The sequence below is a fragment of the Epithele typhae genome (genome assembly GCF_022376455.1).
Source record: "Epithele typhae strain CBS 203.58 chromosome Unknown BXZ73scaffold_106, whole genome shotgun sequence".
Lineage (NCBI taxonomy): Eukaryota > Fungi > Basidiomycota > Agaricomycetes > Polyporales > Epitheliaceae > Epithele > Epithele typhae.
In genome coordinates, this window is record NW_025954297.1 from 58,579 (window position 1) to 77,296 (window position 18,718).

An 18,718-nucleotide genomic window follows, 5' to 3' on the forward strand; every position below is an offset into this window, starting at 1 on the left:
GCTCGCCCGCCGTGTCCGCGCCCGTCCTGCTCCCCGTGCGCGCGCCCTGCGCTTCCCGCCCCGATGGCCACCATCCAGAACAGGCCCTTCTCAAAAGACTACAGGTCCGTGTCTCCTCCCCTCCCCCCGCCAGCCCACTCACCTCTCCCCAGTGGGCTCATCAACCAGTCAGTTGTTGCTGGCGCCATCTTCCTCATCACTATTTCCGCCCATGAATATATGCGCAGGAAGCGGCGCGGGAAGCCTCCTTACGCAGAGCCCCTTGGGAGTGTAGAGACCTGGGAGTTTGGATAGTGCGTCGTTCCACCCTCCCAATTCTTCGGCGACTAATGCCCGCCGTACCCATAGCTTATACCAGGGCAGATCATGGGCCAGGTGAGCGTACACTGTACTGTACTTTCTGCCATTTCGCTCATACCTAAAAGACGACCCTCCCCGCCCCTGCCTCGAAAGTATATTCTCGGGTGGGTAAAGCAGGTCCTCACCTTCCCCGAAGACCAGTTCAACCAGCTCCGCGGAGTCGATGCTGCTCTCTACATCCGCTGGATTCGCGCCTGTTTCTGGTTCACCGTCATTCAGGCCTTCACCACCCTCGTCATCCTCTTCCCCATCCATGTTACATTCTCCGACGGCAGCGTCTCCCCCAAGTCCATGACCCGCGCCTCCATATCCTCCCTTGTCACCACGAAGAAGGGTCTATCTCTTCTCTGGATCCACATTATCCTTCTCACTTGGATCACCTTCACTTGGTTCGGCGTCCTTTACTGGATATGTCGGGGAGCCTTCCACTTCCGCGCCCAGAACATCCTCGCTTCTGCCGAGAAGGCCGCAAAGGAAACAAGAGCAGAGCGAAGGGCCCAGTATGATCCTCATCCCCATCCTCATCCCCAGTATCCGTTCCACGCCCTTCCTCCCCTTGATGAGGATCACTCCAACCGCGGGCTTCGCCTCCGTACTGTCATGGTCACCAACATTTCTCCCGCTCTCCGGACAGACAAGGACCTCAAGGAGTACTTCGAGTATTATTTGTCCCGCAGAGTAGCTCTCCCAGCCATCGGCATAAATTCCTCCGTCCAGCCGGGCTTCGTCAACAAGCTAGCCGCGTTCATCTTCAACTATGCTCGTCGCGTCACAGCAGTGGGCACCGCGTCCGCCGACGGCAGCACCGAACAACCTCCGTCTCCTGAGGAACCCAAACACAACTCATTCACATCCCCGGTCATTGATCGTGTCGTCCTTGTGCGCAAGATGAGCGACCTGGCTTCCATGATGGAACGAAGGGAGGAGATACTCAGGCTACTAGAGACGGCACACATCAAACTCGCCCGCAAGGCCCTTACTGACGTGCAGACAGCGATACGCAATCGCGGAGCTTCCCCTGGGCTCCGTCACGCCGTCAAGCGCATGTCCGTGGCTGTCATGGGGATGAGCCCGTTGGGCGACGGGGGGGAGACTGGGGGAGAGGCACGGGAGCGCACTCGGAGCGATGATGGAACGGAAGAAGGCGAAGACCGCATGGAGCTTCTGATTCGCACCCTCGGTCCGTACCTCCCTTCGCTGGAGACAGAACTCGTTCCAGACAACAAGGACTCTGGATTGCGGGCGCGACTAAGGCGCGAGACCTCGGACGTGGAGATGGGAGCAGCCGACGCTATGGAGTCCAAGCCAGGCGACAAGACTGTGTGGGACGCGCTTCTCAGCCTCCCGCGGAGCACCCTCGATGCCTACCAACCGCTCATCCATCTCTCGTCCATCTTCCGTGGCAAGACCGTTCCCGCGATCGACTACTACACCGCCAAGCTGCAAATCATCACGAACATGATCACCGAGAAGCGATCAATGCCGCAGGCCGCGTTTGACGCCATGTCGACCGCGTTCGTGACCTTCGTTGACCCGGCAGACGCACGAAGGGCGTGCAAGTTCTTGGCGGTACATCCTGAGAGCCCGATTGAGTGTCTTGTGACCATGGCGCCCTGCTATGAGGATCTGGACTGGACGAGGCTGATGAAAACGACGTTCAGAGTCGAGGTATGTTCGCCTTGGTGTCATGTCATGGCACGAAACTCATTTTCGCAGTTCGTCAAGGATTGGGTAGTTGAACTTGGGGTTTGGTGCGTGGCTGGTAAATGCGTCTTTGCTCGCTTTATTAATCCATGTTCCGCCTTTTCAGGGCTTTCACCATCTCCTGGGTCTTCCCCGTTTCGTTCTTCGTAGGCCTGGTCAACATTCAGAATCTGAGTACTCTGTGGCCTGGACTGGTAACTGAACGTTTCCCCACGTTCCTTACTGTAGTCCGCTGACCCTGGCCCTTCAGCTTGACTTCTTGAAGACGCATTCATGGGAAGAGGAACTGCTGCAATCTTTCGTCCCAACTGTCTTGGTCGCCCTGCTATCTCTGTTGATTCCCTTACTGCTGCGTGAGTGAAGTCTTTTTTAGTTGTGAGGGCATACTGTACAATGCTCATTTCTACACAGTGCTCATCGCAAAACGAGCCCATACCATCGCCACGCTCTCGGCGCTGCACGACCGCATCATGACACGATACTACAAGTTCCTGGTGGTGAACGTCTTGGTCTTCTTCTGCGTAGGGACAGCCGCATTGCAATCGTTCTTGCTGTCCTTCAAGACTATCGATACGGATCAACTAGCGTCAGTTATTGCTCAGAGTTTCCCGGTGGCGGGCCCTTTTTACGTTGGGTGGTGTAAGTGCTCTGTATCCTCTAACGAACTTTTCACTCATGCCTATCCTAGTCATCTTCACTACGGCTATGCATGGTGGAGTGGAGTTGGCGCTTTGTGAGTATTGACGTCCGTGTATGCATGCCATTACTGATGAAAATTCGCGTGATTGCAGTTGGTGTATGCATTCAAACTTTTGTACACACGCATTGTTCTGACGATCTCACAGCTCCCTTTGATCGTCTATCCCGCTACGCGACGCCAAGTCACACCACGAAAGCGCGCTATGGGTATCCGACCTCGTACTTTCAACTACTACTGTGAGTTCTCATGTTCGTTCTGAGACCAAGCAGAATGCTGACTGCCGATTAAGATTGGTTGCCGAACCACGTTCTCGTCATGCACGTTCTGCTGGTGTTTTCCCTTTTGAATCCTCTTGTTATCCCATTTGCTCTCGTGTACTTTGCTGTTCAACGCAGTGAGTCCAAACATGTTGGAAGGGGCGTTCAACGCTAATGATTTTGCAGCTGTTATCAAGAATCAGCTTTTGCACGTTTACGCTAAGAACTACGAAGGAAACGGCAAGCTCCTGCTTATCCGCATGGTTCGTTACTCGCTGGATGGTAGGTGCAGACATCATCAGTCAGAGATCTACATCTAACACATAGCATGTAGGCCTCATCCTATCCCAGGTCGTATTCCTGGCCTACATGGTCGTGAACAAGAAGACCGTCAACGTCGCCATTTCAGCCGTCCTCATCATCGTCACCGCGGCGTACAAGATGTTGTAGGTGTCTAGCCATGCCAGTCGTATGATTTCCAATGCTCACTGCTCTTGCTAGCCTTACTCGTCTCTGCCGGAATCGTTTCGAACGTGATGACATCCTCGAAGCGCAGGTGGTTTGCGGTACAGGAGAGCCAACGGAAGAGTTGATTGATGAAGCCTGTCCGGACGCTGAAGAAGGTCACCGAGCCGCTCTTGAGAAGAAGCTCAGTGGGAACTCAACCGGTGGAGAAGTTTGGCCTTGGAACCTTCCAGTAAGACTTAGCTTCGCGTACTCCACGATTGCTAGTCGACCTCGGAAAGCCCCTCGACACCATCCAAATCCGTTCAAGCCCTCTAGACGATCGGATTCCATCGCCCCTCTCAACGTCATGGCGGAAGACGCTGATGATGGTGCTTCACCTTCCTCGTCCGCCCCAGCGGGGGCGTGGCGCGAACCCAGCGACAATATGGAGTTCCCCACCGAAAACCCCCAGGAAACTCCCGCAGTCGTCACAAGACATTCCCCTCATCCACGCTGGGAAGACGAATCTTCGCCCAATCACACATACGAAAATCCTTACTACACCCGCGATATCGACAACTTTCTGTGGCTCCCCGCCGACCCCTTGGAGACTCTGAACCTCGACGACACGATCAACCTCCGAATGTCACTGACCACCCAACCTGGGGCAGGACGTCTGGGGCCGTGGCGGGACGAGGACTTCATCGAGACTGGGCTTTCCCTCAACCTCGCGACGAGTTTCGGCAGCATCGAGGAAGACGAGGAAACCGGATCTACGACGAACGGGAGCTTCTACAGGCGCCTCGACGGCTCGGAACAGATCAGACTTCCTCCCGTCATCGCATCCCGAGTCGCGGCAGGCGAGGATGACGTCGAGACGGCAGGACCCATTCAACAGCGAACGACAAAGCGGCGGAAGTCGTCTATCCGGAGCAACTCTGGAACCTCGCACCTCAGCGTCGGGCGTGCTGACGATCCGGGCTCGTCTGAGTACCGGTCGACATCAATTGGCTCGGCGGTGTCGAACATGAGTAGTATTGGGTCCCCACCTGCGTTTATGCTCCCCACGGACCCTCGTCGTCGAAATCGTCGGGCGATGTCTATGGACCACGAGATGGGAGTCCGGCGACCGAACCGGATACCGAGCTTCGGGGCGCGGTCGACGGTGTCGGTTGTGGACCCGAAGCCAGGAACGACTCCGCCGGTGTATTCGCACGGGACGATGTCGCGCACGATCTCGGTACACGACGCAGTATATGGAGTCGCTATCGTGGAAGAGGAGGACGCGTTGCTGGAGGAGCACGAGCGAGAAGCGGAGGAGGCGGAACAGTTGAAGCAACCCAAGACCTGGCTCACCGCATGGATGTTCCGGACAGGATCATCGACGACAGTGAAGACGACATGACCTCACGACATCCTGCTCCCGCGAGCAGGCCCCGACCCGTTTTACGACATGCACCGGCGCGCTCGATCTATCACGCACATACGACCCCCGCAACGGCTAACTTATCTCCCCTTGCTTCCCCACCCCCGCCGCACGCTGCTTGCCTCGATGAAGCTGCCCGCGCCACCGGAGGTTGTACCATCAGTTACGAACCACGTCAAGTGTAAATACCCTGGAGACGCATACACACACCATGTACCACTTTAATGCGACTTCACTTCGATATATCCACAGTTATCCCGCCTCGCCCCGCGTGCCCAACGACGTGATCACCGGCCGCGCCCCGACGTTTTCCCCCCGTGACCCGGCGGGCTTTCCTCGCCCGCCGCCGTGCGGAGCAGGGTGTATACTGGTGCATGAGCCAGTTCCGCGCAAACATCCGCGGGGACGTACATAAGGCCTAGAGGTGGAGTGTGATCCTCCCGCCTCGGTGACTTGTGCTACTCACGATGTTCTCGCAGTCTCTATTTGCTTTTCTCGCGCTCTTCACTGGGCTCGCGCACGCGGGCACCAAGATCTGGGACGGCAAGTGCTTCAGTCGGTGTCTTGCATGCTTCGCTGACGATCCGAATGTTGTCTAGGATCCTTCAACTCGTTCACCAACGTCTCCGACTTTGACAAATGTCTGACTTATTTCCCCGCTCGATAGTATTGAGTTCGTGCCTTACTATCTTTTCAGGGTCATGGTCAAGTGAAGTTGGGACTTACCAATGGGTAGCAGTGCCCAGTCCCGCCCCGAAAATACAGACACTGACACGTCGTGAGCAGTACATCCACGGCACCCAGCCGACTTCGCACTACCTCGCGCTCGACCCGACGTACAAGAACCCTGCCGACACCTCTGAGAAGAATGGTCTCCGGATGACCATCGACTCTACCGCTACTTGGAACTCGCAGATGGAGCGGTAAGCGGCGGCCTCGTGTGGTATTTTGGATGGTTCAACAACTGACTTGCGACTACGCAGGTGTGAACTGATTCCTCGGACGACCGAGAACCTGGGCCAGGGCAACTTGTTCTACCACTTCTCACTCATGCACGATGCCAGCAACCCTCCTGATGTAAGCGGCTGTAGATGTTTTATTTGCGAGTGCTCACACGGGTGCTGGTTAGTCGACCCTGGAGCACCAGATCTTCTTCTTTGAGTCCCACTTCACAGAGGTCAGTATGAGGCTCCAGCTGCAATTTCCATCGAATATTGACATGCATATGCACAGATGAAGTATGGAGTCTCCCCTAACCCAACCCAGCTCGAGTGGCACGTGTCCGGCCAGCCCAAATGGAGCACGCCCTTCGTCGCCGGGAGCTGGTACAACTTCGCGTACGACATCGACGTGAGCACCCTTTCTTTCCGACGCCGTGTCCCCAAACGCCGCGCTGACCCCCGAGACCGCGCCCCGCCGCCAGTTCTCCGCACAGACGGTCGGACTGTGGGCGTCGAACGGCTCGACCCCGCTCGTGAAGGTGATGAGCAACGTCGCGGCGGGGACGTCGACCAACTCGGAGGATTTCCACGTCGGCGTGCTCCGGATCGTCAACAGTGCGACGCCCGAGCACTGGTACATGTCCGGGGTCTACATCGAGAGCGGGCCGATCACGACGAGCGTCGGCTCCGGCTCCAGCTCGTCCACGACGTCCTCGGGCGGCGGGAGCACGACGACCGCACCGCCGTCGAGCTCGTCGTCGTCGAGTTCGACGACGTCGGTGAGCTCGACTACGACCGCGGCGGGGCCGACGCAGACGCAGTGGGGCCAGTGCGGAGGTGCGTGGTGTGGATCTGCGCCAGTGGCCAGCTCGCGCTTACGTTTGGGCCTCGCTGCTTTGCAGGGACTAACTACGATGGTCCGACGACGTGCGCGAGCCCGTTCACTTGCAAGGCCGTCTCGCCTCCGTACTACTACCAGGTGAGTATTTGTGCGACCATGACCGGTGGTCTGTGTCTGATTGAATGGGCAATCAACAGTGTCAGTAGAGCTCTCAGCCTACGTCCGAGCAGACAAGACGGTCGAGACACTCCAATAGCAGCACGCGAATCGATTCCTGAGTCCAGAGCAGTGCTTCCCGATGGATTTGTTGTACTATTGCATGTCAAAAGTAATTTATGCTTGACCGGAAGATATCTAGCGGCATGTGCGGGATTTCACACAGAAGACGACTGAAGTTATTGAGAGGACTATAACGGCGTATTGTTGGAACATCGGAGCTGCCATCGGAGTCGAACTCAATGATAAAAATTCCGGTCTATTAAGGGGGGCTCGAACCGAAGTCCATGACAACGTACACAACGGCTAACAACAAATACAAGCCCAGATACAAATCCCAGTCTACAACCAGTGAAAATCAACGGAAAACAATGCAATCCAGGGACAATTCGAGTCCGACGAGAGCCGACGACGATCACCAGAGGACGGAGAAAGGGCAGACTACAACAACTTCGCACTGCCCCCCAGACGGGCACTCCGCCGCAGCGTGCGGGAACGGGGGAGCGCCTTCATCGGCCGCGTCACGATCCGCATATGCAGTTCAGTGACAGCAGCGTCCGAAGACACCCCGAGGTCCTCGCTGGACGCCGCGGCGGGAGGCGCGAAGAAATCTGAGGGAGGAGGGACGTTCGCGCCTAGAACGAGGAGTAGCTGGGCCGCGTCGTTCTCACGGAAGAGCTCGGGGGTAGACTCGGACTTGGGCTCGGACTGGGCCACGACAGGAGGAGGGAAGAAGGCGGTTGAAGAAGACGAGGGCGAACTGAAAGCGAGGAGAAGCTGGGCCGCGTCGTCGTCGCTGAAGGAGGGTTTGGCCCTAGACTCGGACTTGACGTCCATTGGGGCGACGGTGACCGCGGCGTCGGCGAGGGAAAAGAGACCGTTGAGCGGGGAATCGAAGGTGGGGTCAACAGGCACGCAGGCGCGTTCAAAGAGCTCGTAGTCTTCATCGGAGAGCTCGACCTTGACGTCGTGGGGAGAGACCCCAACCGCGGCGCAATTGGTCAGAGCTTGCTGGAAGACGGCGTCGAGCTCCTCAGAGGTAGGGACATGGAGGGGAATGGGGCTGTCGGAGGAGGAAGAGCGGAGGGAGGGAGGGGTGGAGGTTGCAAGGGAGAGAAGAGCCATGACCGCGTCTTGGTCGTCGAGTGACATCGAGTCGTCGGGGACGGAAGGCGAGGACTCCTCAGCGTCGGCCTGCAAGATTGTGTCGAGTTCCAAAGCAAAATATTCGATCTCTTCGTCGGTCATGAGGCAGTCCACAGCGAGAGATTCATCGTTGATATTGCCGGAGTCGACAGAGCTGGTAGAAGTTGGTTCGGCATCCATGGTACACGGGATCTCAATGTCCATGGCAGGGTTTTCGCACTCGTCGACATTCATGTCTAGAGCAGCCCAAGGACCTTCCAAAGGGGAGGGAGAATGGTCGCCAGAGAAAGTGAGGGAAGCTAGCAGGATAGCCATGTCGACGTCTTCATTGTCGGCAGGTCCGATTTTGATGACCAGAGGGGTGGCTTCGGCGAGTTGTTCAGTGAGCTGAAAGAAGGCGTCGACATCGTCAGTGGGGCATGCTTCAGCGGGAGAGTCAGGAAGGCTGTCGAAAGTGCAGGGCGCGCTGAGGGCAAGCGAGTCCATAGCTAGTAGGAGCTCCGCCACGTCGTTGTCGTTGGCGCACGAAGGATCGGACGCTGCCGCCGCCTCGACGAGCTTGAGCAGTCCGCCATAGATGTCGCTCTCGTCGAGAGTGTCCTCTTCAACGTTCAAAGCGTCTTCGCGGATCTCCACCTCGAACTCGTGGATAGAGTCGGCCGGAGTAAGGAGCGCTTCATCTACAGTCGACTCCGTGTCGTCTTCGTCGTCTCCAGACGACTCCGCGGTGTCTTCGACGTCGTCGGAGTTGTCGTCGGTCTCGGCGTTGGCCGTGATCGCAAGGACGGTGTTGAAAACCTTCGAGCTTTCAATGGCCACGACGGCGATGTCGGCGGCGACTGGGCAGAAGACATTGGTGACGTGTTTGGGACCCAAGAACGCGCGGCTGCTTACCTTGGCGAGGAGTGCACACGGCAATGGCGTCGTCGCTGGCGTCGACGGGACGAGCGAGCGCGTCTGCGATAAGCACAACCGCGACGAACGTCCCATGCGCCGCCGTTGCGACGCCAAAGAGCGCGCACAAGCCGAAGACCGCCGCATACATCGCCGCCGTCTTCGCGACTTGCGCCAAAACGTAGACGGCGATGACAGCGAAGGAAAGGGCCTCGATGACGACGTCGCGGAAAGCTTTGACGGCCGCCCTGGACGCGTCGAACGCGCGAGGCAAGAAGGAAGAGGGGGCGAGATCAGCAAACGAGGGAACGGAAAAGGACAACTCAACAGCGAGCGTCGTCTGGGTCTTGGCGGGGGTGCTGGAGCATTGAACGACGTGGAGTTGCACGCCGAAGATGTGGCCCAGGACGACGACGAGGATGAGCTGGATGAAGGGAGGGTGAGCGGCAACAAGGGAGAGGGCGGCGATGAAGCCGAGGGAGAGGAGGTAGAGGAGGGCGGGGGCGACCAGGACGGCGCGGGGGGTGGAGGAGGTGGCGAGGGAGGTGAACATGGTGAGGGTGGGGGATTGTATGGTGGGGGTTGTATGCGGTAAGGGCGTGTTATGCAGGTGCTAATGCAGCTAAGCCTGGGGCAGAGCAGAGATCTACAAATCTGAGGCAGAGATGTACTGGCGAGTTTGGCCGTCTGGCGCGGTGTCTTATGGGATTCTGGGTTAGTTTGGCTGTGTTATTGGCACAAACAAAGCTTTCGGCCTACTCGGGGTGTTATTTGGCGGGCACTTTGGCGTCGCAGGTGAAAGTTAACCTTCACCGGTCCCTCGTTAATGATCACTAGTAATACCGGGCGGGATGACGTAGGATGAGATAAGTGGCCTCATACCTCTTGCCTGACGCTGTCGTCTGGCGTACAGGCCGTTGGGGCAGAAAGAGATGAAGGACATGACAAGGATGTCCGAGGGGTTGTTGTGACCAGCAGTGGGCTGAGGAGCAGAGAGGGTTGAAAGAGGGGGCACGGAGTGTGCGGGCATGAAAAAGCTTCGGGGAATACCGCATCAGTCATGGATTATACACCGCCGAGGAGACGGTAAGGTACCTTGAAGGCGCAGTCCGTATCCCGCAGGCCATCGCACAACGTCAAAGACACTGGGAAACACGCGCTCTGAACTTCAAGCGGCCGCGTCACAAGTAGGGCGCTTACGACGATACAGGCTCCTCAAGGCTCCTCAGCGCCCACCATGGACTCTCAAGCCATCGGTCTCTTGTGACGGTGGGCTGCCTTGCACTTCTCATAGCACATCTACGAGACGCGACACACCGGAAGAATCCCATTCGTTCTGCGTCGGGTATCAGTGCAGCTCGAGCATCACATTCAGACAACCAGGCACAGCCGATGTCAGAAACCGCAAGGGTGTGTATTCAGATATGTTATGCAGAATGTCGCGATGAGGGTACAATATGATACAGTATGGATCCCCAAGTCCGAACGGTGGGTGATGTGAAGTGTGATGTATGTGCGAAACGATCTGAGACACCGGGCACGGGACACGAGACTGGAGAGCGAACAGAAAACATTGCGAGAGCAGGTAGCAAGACTATGAGGACGGGCCGGGATACCTGCGGCCGTACGTGGGCGGGGCACTCCGCGGCGGGGGCTTTTCGGGCGCGACGGACTCATTCAGTGGTTTGTCCTTGAATGTCAGCAGGTCATAAAGGGAAGCAATCTGGTTGCCCTGAAATACGAAGTCAGTTGGGATGAAGACAAAACAGCTCAAGGGCGGACCTTCTGTTCAAGGACGTCGATGACTTCGCGCAAGTGATCTGCGAGGACGTTCCTCTTGACGACATTAGACACCGGGTCCATGTCTTTGTACTGATCCGCGAGCTCCACATATATTCTGCGAGGACGTCAGCTTTCGCAGGCATCGACCAAGTGATCACACGTACCCCTTGTAGTGCGTGAAGTCGTCTTCCAACTCCCGCAGCACACGCGCAAGCACCGTCTGCGGCGGCACCCGGTCCCTCGCCGTCTTCGCCGTATACGCCTTGCGCTCGCGTTGGCGATCGTCATCGCCCTCCACAAAACCCTCGTCCTCGTCCTCGTCCTCGTCCGCCCGCCGCTCCGCGTGGTCGCGCAGCCACGACTCCGCATTCGCGACGTCCGCGGGGCGGCGCCGACGCCGGCGGTGGCAGACGGTGCACGTCTCGGCGTCGTGCGCGGGCGCGGAGAAGAAAAGGCGTTCCAGGCGTTCGCCCCGGATCTGTGGGAACGCGCCTTCCGTCGCGGGCTTGGGTTTCGTCTGTTGCGTGGGCTGGGATTGAGGAGCGGTGTGCGCCCGGCGTTTCTGTGCGGCTCCGGGCGTGGGGGCGGAGGGCCGCGGGGCGTGGACGTGGGCTGGGCCAGGGATGGCGGTGAGGACGGGAGACGCAGGGCGACTGGTCGCGGCGCTGGGCTCGTCGGCGAAGCGGACGGAGTACTCGAGTTGGCGGATGAGCTGCTCGTTTGGGACCGCGGAGCCTGACGCGTCAGTCTCGACCACGACCGACGGCGAACCGACGCGTGACGGCCGATGCGAGACGGCGGGAGCGGGGTTGCGCGACCAGTTGGGAGAGGGATCCTGCGTTGTCAACACCTGGGATTGCGAATCCTCCTGGGATTGGGACTGTGACTGAATAGATCGTTCAGAGCGACGTGCCGAGACCTCCTGAGCGATCCTGCTGACTTCGTCTTCACCAAGGAAGGAGGGACGGGAGATGTTGGCGGCAAGACTGGGACCCTGAGAGGACGCTACAGTGGCAAAGTCGGTCCGCATCGTCTTGTCTGCAGCTGAATTCCCCAACTTTCGCTTTGGGGAAGGGGTGGGTGACCGCTGACCAGCCGACTCTTCTTCATCCTCCTCGTCGCTTGATTCGCTACGAACTGACGGCGGCCGGAGGGGAACACGTTGTCCAGGCACAGGGGGCACTGGAGGGGCGGCGGTCACGCTCTCTTCGTCGCTTTCTTCATCACTGCTGTCTTCCGTATTCTTCGCCTTGTCGTTGGTGGGGTCGACAGATTGTTCTCGCAGTCCTCGGCGTTCCTTGAGGCCCTCCTCTACTACCCCACGGAGGACCTCGACCTCACCCGCCAAGCGCTCAACCTCTTGCCTGAGTCGGTCCACGTCGGAGCTCTTCTCCGCCAGTGTCCGTGCGTCCGACTCCCGCAGTTGCCGCAACTCCAGAAGCAGCTGCTTATGCTCGGACAGTTCTGCCGTGAGTCGTGTCAAATGCGAGCGTAGTGTCGATATCAAAGACTCGAGCGCTTCGGAATAGTCAGCAAGTGGCCGCAACGCCAGTGCCTTTGGTGCCATACCTTTTTTCTCCTCCACTGCGTTCTTGTATCGCGCCTCAGACGCGGCAAGTTCCGCCTGGTCAGCCTCAGACTTCTGGCGCTGCTCTTGCTGAAGCTTCTCTCTCGATACCCGCGTCCTCGGTTGTGGCTGATCATCCTTCATCGCGCTCTGCTCGTGCTCCATAATCCGCGTCCTCTCCCTGGCCACTTCCTTCTTGCAAGCCTCTAACTCGAGCTCGAGCTCACGCACCCGTCTCCGGGAGACGCTGTTCTCGGCTTCGAGGTGGCCCAGCTTGTTTTGAACGACAGTCAAAGTCGCAATAAGGCGCGCTATGTTCCAAGGTTACACCAGAAACCCGGTGGAATGATGATATGCTTGCCTTCAATCTCAGTCGTTTCCTTGGGATCATACCCATAGAACTCGATATCCACCTTCGCTGGGGAAGCGACCGCAGAAGTAAGGCCCGTCATATCCGGTAGATGCACGGTTTTCTTGAACGGGGTCGCCGCGAGTGGCACCTTGTCAAACCTGTTGGCCTTCGGATCGTGGATAGCATTTGGCGGACGCCGGTGCTTCGACGCGAGTGTACTGTGGTGGTATGCCTTCGGCGTCGCCTCTGTAGGCGGGAACCGGCCCTTGCGCTGCAACTCAGCGTCAGCCTCCTCCGCGATATCCCGCTTCAATCCCCTCGCCATGGCTGTGAACTTGGAGGACTGGTCCTGCTCTCCCGAACGATGGTGTCGGATGGATGGCGTCGCCGGCTGGATGTTCACCTCTGGTTGCGGGTGGGTGAAGCTGTTCTGTGCGGCGTACGACAACGAGGTGTTGTACCGCTGTGGCCTCGGGGTGGACGTCGGGAATGGCCCTGGAGAGGGAGAAGAGACGTGCCGCGGAATGGCAGAGCGGTCCGGGGTCGATGAGCGGATGGTCATGCTCGCGAGTCGGGGCGAAGGGAGGCCTTGGGCGCTGCGGGGGCGTTTAGGGGAGAAGGTCAAGTGGTTGAGAGCGTCGGAAAGTCGAGGGCGGGAGTCTTGCTGAGGTTGGGGAGAGCGGGGCTCAGATGGATCTGAGCTGGAGGCGGACGAAGAGTGAGAGGACCGGAATGCAGCGGGGGCATGGCCTGACTGGAGGACGCGGTCGAGTTCGGCGGTGTCGTCGACAACCAGGGGGTCGAAGTCAGCGGCGCTGGCGGTCTAGCGATGTGTGTCGATTGGATGAGGATGCAGACTAGTGTACAAAGAGATGGACGTACGATTTGGCGAGAACGCGTAGAGTTGGCATCGAAAGCGGTGAAGCGACCAGCGATGCCGGCTATGATCCCGTTCAAAGGGCGATCGGGGTCGTACTCTGCTCCGCTAAGACTGAGATCTCTTCTCTGTCCTCTACCCCCACCAAGGCCGGCGTTGATGGTTAGAGCGCTAGCGTGGTGGTGAGCAGTCGAGAGCGACTCGTGTGCGTAGGGTTGGATGCCATCGTCGGTGTGGTAGGACCAGGCGTGGAAGCGAGATTGCTCATGGGGGTCAAAGTCGTCACCAGAGCGGTGGTCGAAGGACGCATATGCCGAGAAGGGAGGAGACGGGACACCTGCGTGGCGCGGATACTCGAGCTCATCGGTAGAGGCATCGAGGCGGGAGCGGGAGGAGAGGTGGAGGGAGAGGTCGGTGTGCTGGAGGTTGTGCTCGAGCATGGCGCGTCGGGCCTCGAGCTCGTCACCGTAGATAGAAATGTCGGGTTGCGCTGACCGCCTCGACATGTGGTAGAAGGTGTCGCTGGTGGCAGGGCGCCGAGGCGAGGGACGGAGAGAACAAGGAGGAGGAAGAGGAGGAGGAGGAGAGAGCGAGCCGTGGTTCGGCAAACAGACGCCCGTCCTCAACAAGGACGCGAAGATCACGTGGTCGCGTCTAAGCGCTGCCATTTTTTGTAGGCGCCGGGACCCGCGGGCCGTGTAGCAGACCAGGCCTGAAGCTGAGCTCGAGCTGCAGTCTCCCCTTCCACCGCCAATGGACAACCAGACACACAAGGCCCACCGCCCGGCACAGTCGGGCGCAAAGGCCGACAAGAAAAAGTCGGCCAAGGGCAAGGGCAAGGAGAAGCAGCACGGCTTCAACGAAAAGGTCCGATCCTCTTCTCTCCTCTCGGCCCTCTCACCAACCCCCCTCTCGCATTCCAGGCATTCGCCCCGAAGTCCGGTCGCAGGGCCGACAAACAGGGCCGTCGCACCGCTGAGCGGGACCAGGCTCGTCTCCATGTCCCCCTCGTCGACCGCACTCCCGATGACCAGCCTCCGCCCACCGTCGTCGCCATCGTCGGACCACCAGGCGTCGGGAAGACCACCCTCATGAAATCCCTCATCCGCCGCTATACCAAGCAGACCCTCAACCACATACAAGGTCCTGTCACCGTCATCAGCGGCAAGAAGAAGCGGATAACCTTCGTTGAGTGCAATAACGACCTCAACTCCATGATCGACATCGCAAAGGTCGCAGACCTGGTCCTTCTCATGATCGACGGCTCCTACGGATTCGAGATGGTGCGTCTCTTTCATTGCTTTAGTAATGCATCTCCCACCCACCTACCCGTCCGCGCAGGAAACCTTCGAGTTCCTCAACGTCCTTCAAGCCCACGGCTTCCCCAAAGTAATCGGTATCCTTACCCACCTTGACCTCATCAAGAAGGCGGCCATTCTCAAGGCCACCAAGAAGGCCCTCAAGAAGCGTTTCTGGACGGAGATCTACCAAGGCGCGAAACTCTTCTACCTCTCCGGTGTTCTCAATGGCCGCTACCCCGACAACGAGATCCTCAACCTCTCCCGTTTCGTGTCCGTCATGAAGTTCCGTCCCCTTGTCTTCCGCAACACCCACCCCTACATGCTCGCCGACCGCTTCGAGGACCTCACGCCACGCGAGGAGATCCGCTCGTCCGGAGGCAAATGCGATCGGACGGTGACCCTCTACGGGTACATGCGTGGCACAAACTACCGGACAGGGACCAAGGTGCACGTTCCTGGAGTGGGAGACTTGGAAGTCAAGAGCGTGCAGCTGCTCGGTGACCCTTGTCCGCTGCCCGACGCCGAGTCCGAGAAGAGGAGGAAACTGAGCGAGAAGAAGAAGCTGCTCATCCACGCGCCGATGAGCGACGTGGGCGGCGTGATGTACGACAAGGACGCGGTATATATCAACGTGCCCGGGAACTTCACAAAGGGTGGAATGGAAAGTGCGTGCGACTAATCTTGTCTTGTGGCTCGTCCCTAACCGTCGCGTCAAGATCCCGGAGAGGGCGAAAAAATGGTCCTCGATCTACAGGACGTCAACGCTACGCTGGAAGACGCCGTCGCGCAGAGTCAGATCAAACTCTTTGGCTCTTCCTCTCGACCACTCGCCGTGCAAGCCGAAGCTGGTCCCAGTTCGCTCAAGTCGAGAGACGACGACCCCGATCTATCTAACTCGGACGAAGAGGAGGGCGATGATGACGACGACGACGACGACGACGACGAAGCATTCAGTGGTGATGAAGACGAAGAATACGGTTCTGACGACGGCCTAGAGGATGGGTCCCATTTCGGCGAAGATGACGAAGAGGACCTGGGCAACAGTGGTCGCTCAGCCCCTCGGACTGTTCGGCGGTCGATACAGGGCATTCGATCATCTGCCGGAAAACGAGGTCAAGTCGACTACGCGGACAGCGACTCGGACCTTGGCGAAGAAAATGAAGACGATCCTGGGCCGTCGAAACGATACGTCCGGTTCGACGAGGACGACGGTATCGATCTCCCCAGCGACGAGGACGAAGACGGTGGTAGCGGGGACGAAGAGGATGCACCTCAGTGGAAGGCGAATATGAGCGAGAGGGCGCAGAAAGCCTTCCGGGAAGCGACGAAGTCTCGACGACGAAAAGACTGGACGAAACTCATCTACGACACCACCGAGTCGCCTGAGTCGATACTGGGTCATGGTTCCAGGACGGGGGGTGCTTCGCGTGGAGACGCCATGGACGACGACGAACTATTCACACTGAAGAGCAGTGCCCCCGTCAAGACAGAAGAGGACCTCGATCGTACAAAGGAGCCTCTGGACTTGGAGGCGCTGAAGGAGTGGGAAGACGAAGGGCTACTCGACTCGATCCGTAGGCTTTTTATCACTGGCGCGGCAGAGCCTGCGGAGGGTGTCGACTCAAATGGCGAGCCGTACGAAGACCCCGAAGATGGTGACGGCCACGGGGAGGATGACGAGGACGGGGACGGCAGCGCAGACGGCAAGGGCAAGCGTGCGAAGGATCCCGCCGAGCTCGCCACGAAAAAGGCCGAGCTGAAGCGCAAGTTCGACGAGCAGTACGATGAGCCCGACGCTACCAAGTCCGACTTCTACAACGAGGCCAAGGAGGAAATGGCCCGCCAGAAGGCACTCAACGCGGCCGAGTTCGAAGGTGTTGACGCCGAGGCGCGGGCTCTTCTCGAAGGCTTCCGCCCCGGCGCGTACGTCCGCCTCGAGCTCACCGACGTGCCGGCGGAGATGGTCGAGCACTTCGACCCCACATTCCCGCTCGTCGTCGGTGGCCTGCTCCCCGCCGAGGAGCGCTTTGGGTACGTGCAGGTGCGCATCAAGCGGCACAGGTGGTTCCCGAAGACGCTCAAGACAAACGACCCGCTCATCTTCTCACTCGGCTGGCGGCGGTTCCAGACGGTGCCGATCTATTCGCTCGACGACCACTCGATCCGGATGCGGATGCTCAAGTACACACCGGAGCACATGCACTGCTACGCGACGTTCTACGGGCCCGCGAGCGTGCCGAACACGGGCTTTTGCGCGTTCAACGCGCTCGGGCGGGACGCGCCCGGCTTCCGGGTGAGCGCGACGGGCGTGGTGCTCGACATCGACCGGTCGACGAAGATCGTGAAGAAGCTGAAGCTGACCGGGGTGCCGTTCAAGATCTTCAAGAACACGGCGTTCATCAAGGGCATGTTCTCCTCCGCGCTCGAGGTCGCCAAGTTCGAGGGTGCGAACATCCGCACCGTCTCCGGCATCCGCGGCCAGGTCAAGAAGGCCCTCCCCAAGCCCGACGGCGCCTTCCGCGCCGCGTTCGAGGACAAGATTCTGATGAGCGGTGAGTGCGTCCTCTTTCTGCCGCCTCAACACACCGCGAGGTCGCGCGGGCAGACGGGGAGAGGACCTGCGCGGTCGCGCGGCTTGGCGCACGCCCTGGACGGAATGCTGACGGATGCGGTCCCCCAATCTTATCAGATATCGCGTTCCTCCGCGCGTGGTACTCCATCGAGCCCCGCCGGTTCTACAACCCGGTGACGTCCCTGCTGCTCTCCCCCGCGGACCGCGCGCGGAGCGGCTGGGCGGGCATGCGCCTGACGGGCGCGGTGCGGCACGAGGCGGGGCTGCGCGCGCCGCACGCCCCCGACTCGGCGTACCGGCGCGTCGAGCGCCCCGCGCGGCGGTTCAACGCGCTCCGGGTGCCGAAGAAGCTGCAGGCAGCGCTGCCGTACGCGAGCAAGCCGAAGCTCGCGCGGGCGCAGCACCGCGCGCCGTACGTCGTGAAGCGTGCGGTGGTGATGGAGCCCGAGGAGCGGAGGGCGGTCGCGCTGCTGCAGCAGGCGCGGGCGCTGCGGAAGGAGCAGGTCGCGCGGAGGCGGGAGAGGAAGGAGCAGGGGCGGGAGAGGCACCGGAAGAAGGTCGAGAAGGAGGAGGCGCAGAAGGGGGAGAAGGAGAAGGAGAAGCGAAAGGAGCACATGCGCGTGGCGGGCGCGAGGAGCAAGCGCGAGGCGGACGCGCGGAGGGCGGGCGGGGCGGGAAGCGGAGGAGGACGTAGCGTTGATGGCATTCGGTCCCTTGCATCGTGTTGTACGCTCTACGTGACTTTGCCACTCTGCCCGCATATACTCGTTCAAGTCTTACGACCACCTCGCTCTGTGGTCAGAATGGAAGTTGAGTAGGCACTCCCCCGGCGTCCTGAAGCCGCGGCGGAAGCTGGGCATACTCTGGCACCCGCCCCCAAGTGCTTCGCACCCACACCCACTGCCACTGCCCCCTTCGCCACTCACTCACACCGCCTCGATTACACGACGGCTGGATTCCTCTGGTTTCTCCGGCCCCCGAAGGGCCGACCTGGGCCGACACGTCATCCGTCCCGTATACGCACCTTTTTTATCGCTAGCCAGATTACCGTACGTAGCGCCCATGGGCACGCCCCCAGGGCGTTAAACAAGAGACAAACAAACAAACAAACAAGTTTAAGGTGGGCGGAGCCGATACGATGAGGTTGTACTTTTCTATATTGAACGTACTAAAGGTATACTAGCGGTATACTAACTACACCCCAACGGGTGATTATATGCCCGAAAAGCCCGAAGCAGGAGTAGGTAAGAGTCGACGTAGTAAGTGGAGTCGTGAGAGGGGGATGAGGGTGACGAGACGAGTTGCAGAGTGCACAGCGCAGTGGGTGGAGCATGG

The 18,718-nt window shown here is 59.3% G+C and overlaps 5 protein-coding genes across 5 annotated transcripts; 3 read left to right on the top strand and 2 right to left on the bottom strand.

The window, feature by feature from the left end:
• Nucleotides 1-63: 63 nt before the first annotated feature.
• BXZ73DRAFT_107327 (uncharacterized protein) lies at nt 64-4,873 on the top strand (the record flags this gene model as incomplete). Its single annotated transcript, XM_048016877.1, has 15 exons — nt 64-104; nt 153-293; nt 349-375; nt 426-2,028; nt 2,077-2,111; nt 2,171-2,258; nt 2,315-2,417; nt 2,476-2,703; nt 2,753-2,797; nt 2,856-2,878; nt 2,910-3,000; nt 3,054-3,158; nt 3,208-3,303; nt 3,356-3,467; nt 3,523-4,873. The coding sequence occupies 15 exons, from the start codon at nt 64-66 to the stop codon at nt 4,871-4,873; spliced, it is 4,089 nt and encodes a 1,362-aa protein (XP_047871955.1).
• Nucleotides 4,874-5,361: 488 nt separating this feature from the next.
• BXZ73DRAFT_107328 (uncharacterized protein) lies at nt 5,362-6,882 on the top strand (the record flags this gene model as incomplete). The annotated part of the gene is made up of 10 exons (XM_048016878.1): nt 5,362-5,449; nt 5,494-5,535; nt 5,592-5,626; nt 5,681-5,817; nt 5,878-5,971; nt 6,024-6,071; nt 6,128-6,244; nt 6,300-6,672; nt 6,738-6,814; nt 6,874-6,882. The coding sequence occupies 10 exons, from the start codon at nt 5,362-5,364 to the stop codon at nt 6,880-6,882; spliced, it is 1,020 nt and encodes a 339-aa protein (XP_047871956.1).
• Nucleotides 6,883-7,333: 451 nt separating this feature from the next.
• Nucleotides 7,334-9,485, bottom strand: BXZ73DRAFT_107329 (uncharacterized protein; the record flags this gene model as incomplete). The annotated part of the gene is made up of 2 exons (XM_048016879.1): nt 7,334-8,877; nt 8,933-9,485. The coding sequence occupies 2 exons, from the start codon at nt 9,483-9,485 to the stop codon at nt 7,334-7,336; spliced, it is 2,097 nt and encodes a 698-aa protein (XP_047871957.1).
• Nucleotides 9,486-10,526: 1,041 nt separating this feature from the next.
• Nucleotides 10,527-14,016, bottom strand: BXZ73DRAFT_56039 (uncharacterized protein; the record flags this gene model as incomplete). The annotated part of the gene is made up of 6 exons (XM_048021420.1): nt 10,527-10,664; nt 10,715-10,829; nt 10,879-12,232; nt 12,284-12,592; nt 12,619-13,456; nt 13,516-14,016. The coding sequence occupies 6 exons, from the start codon at nt 14,014-14,016 to the stop codon at nt 10,527-10,529; spliced, it is 3,255 nt and encodes a 1,084-aa protein (XP_047871958.1).
• Nucleotides 14,017-14,263: 247 nt separating this feature from the next.
• BXZ73DRAFT_82231 (uncharacterized protein) lies at nt 14,264-18,469 on the top strand (the record flags this gene model as incomplete). Its single annotated transcript, XM_048023657.1, has 6 exons — nt 14,264-14,377; nt 14,434-14,793; nt 14,852-15,476; nt 15,528-17,363; nt 17,501-18,109; nt 18,423-18,469. 6 exons carry the CDS (start codon nt 14,264-14,266, stop codon nt 18,467-18,469), a joined length of 3,591 nt encoding a protein of 1,196 aa, XP_047871959.1.
• Nucleotides 18,470-18,718: the final 249 nt, after the last annotated feature.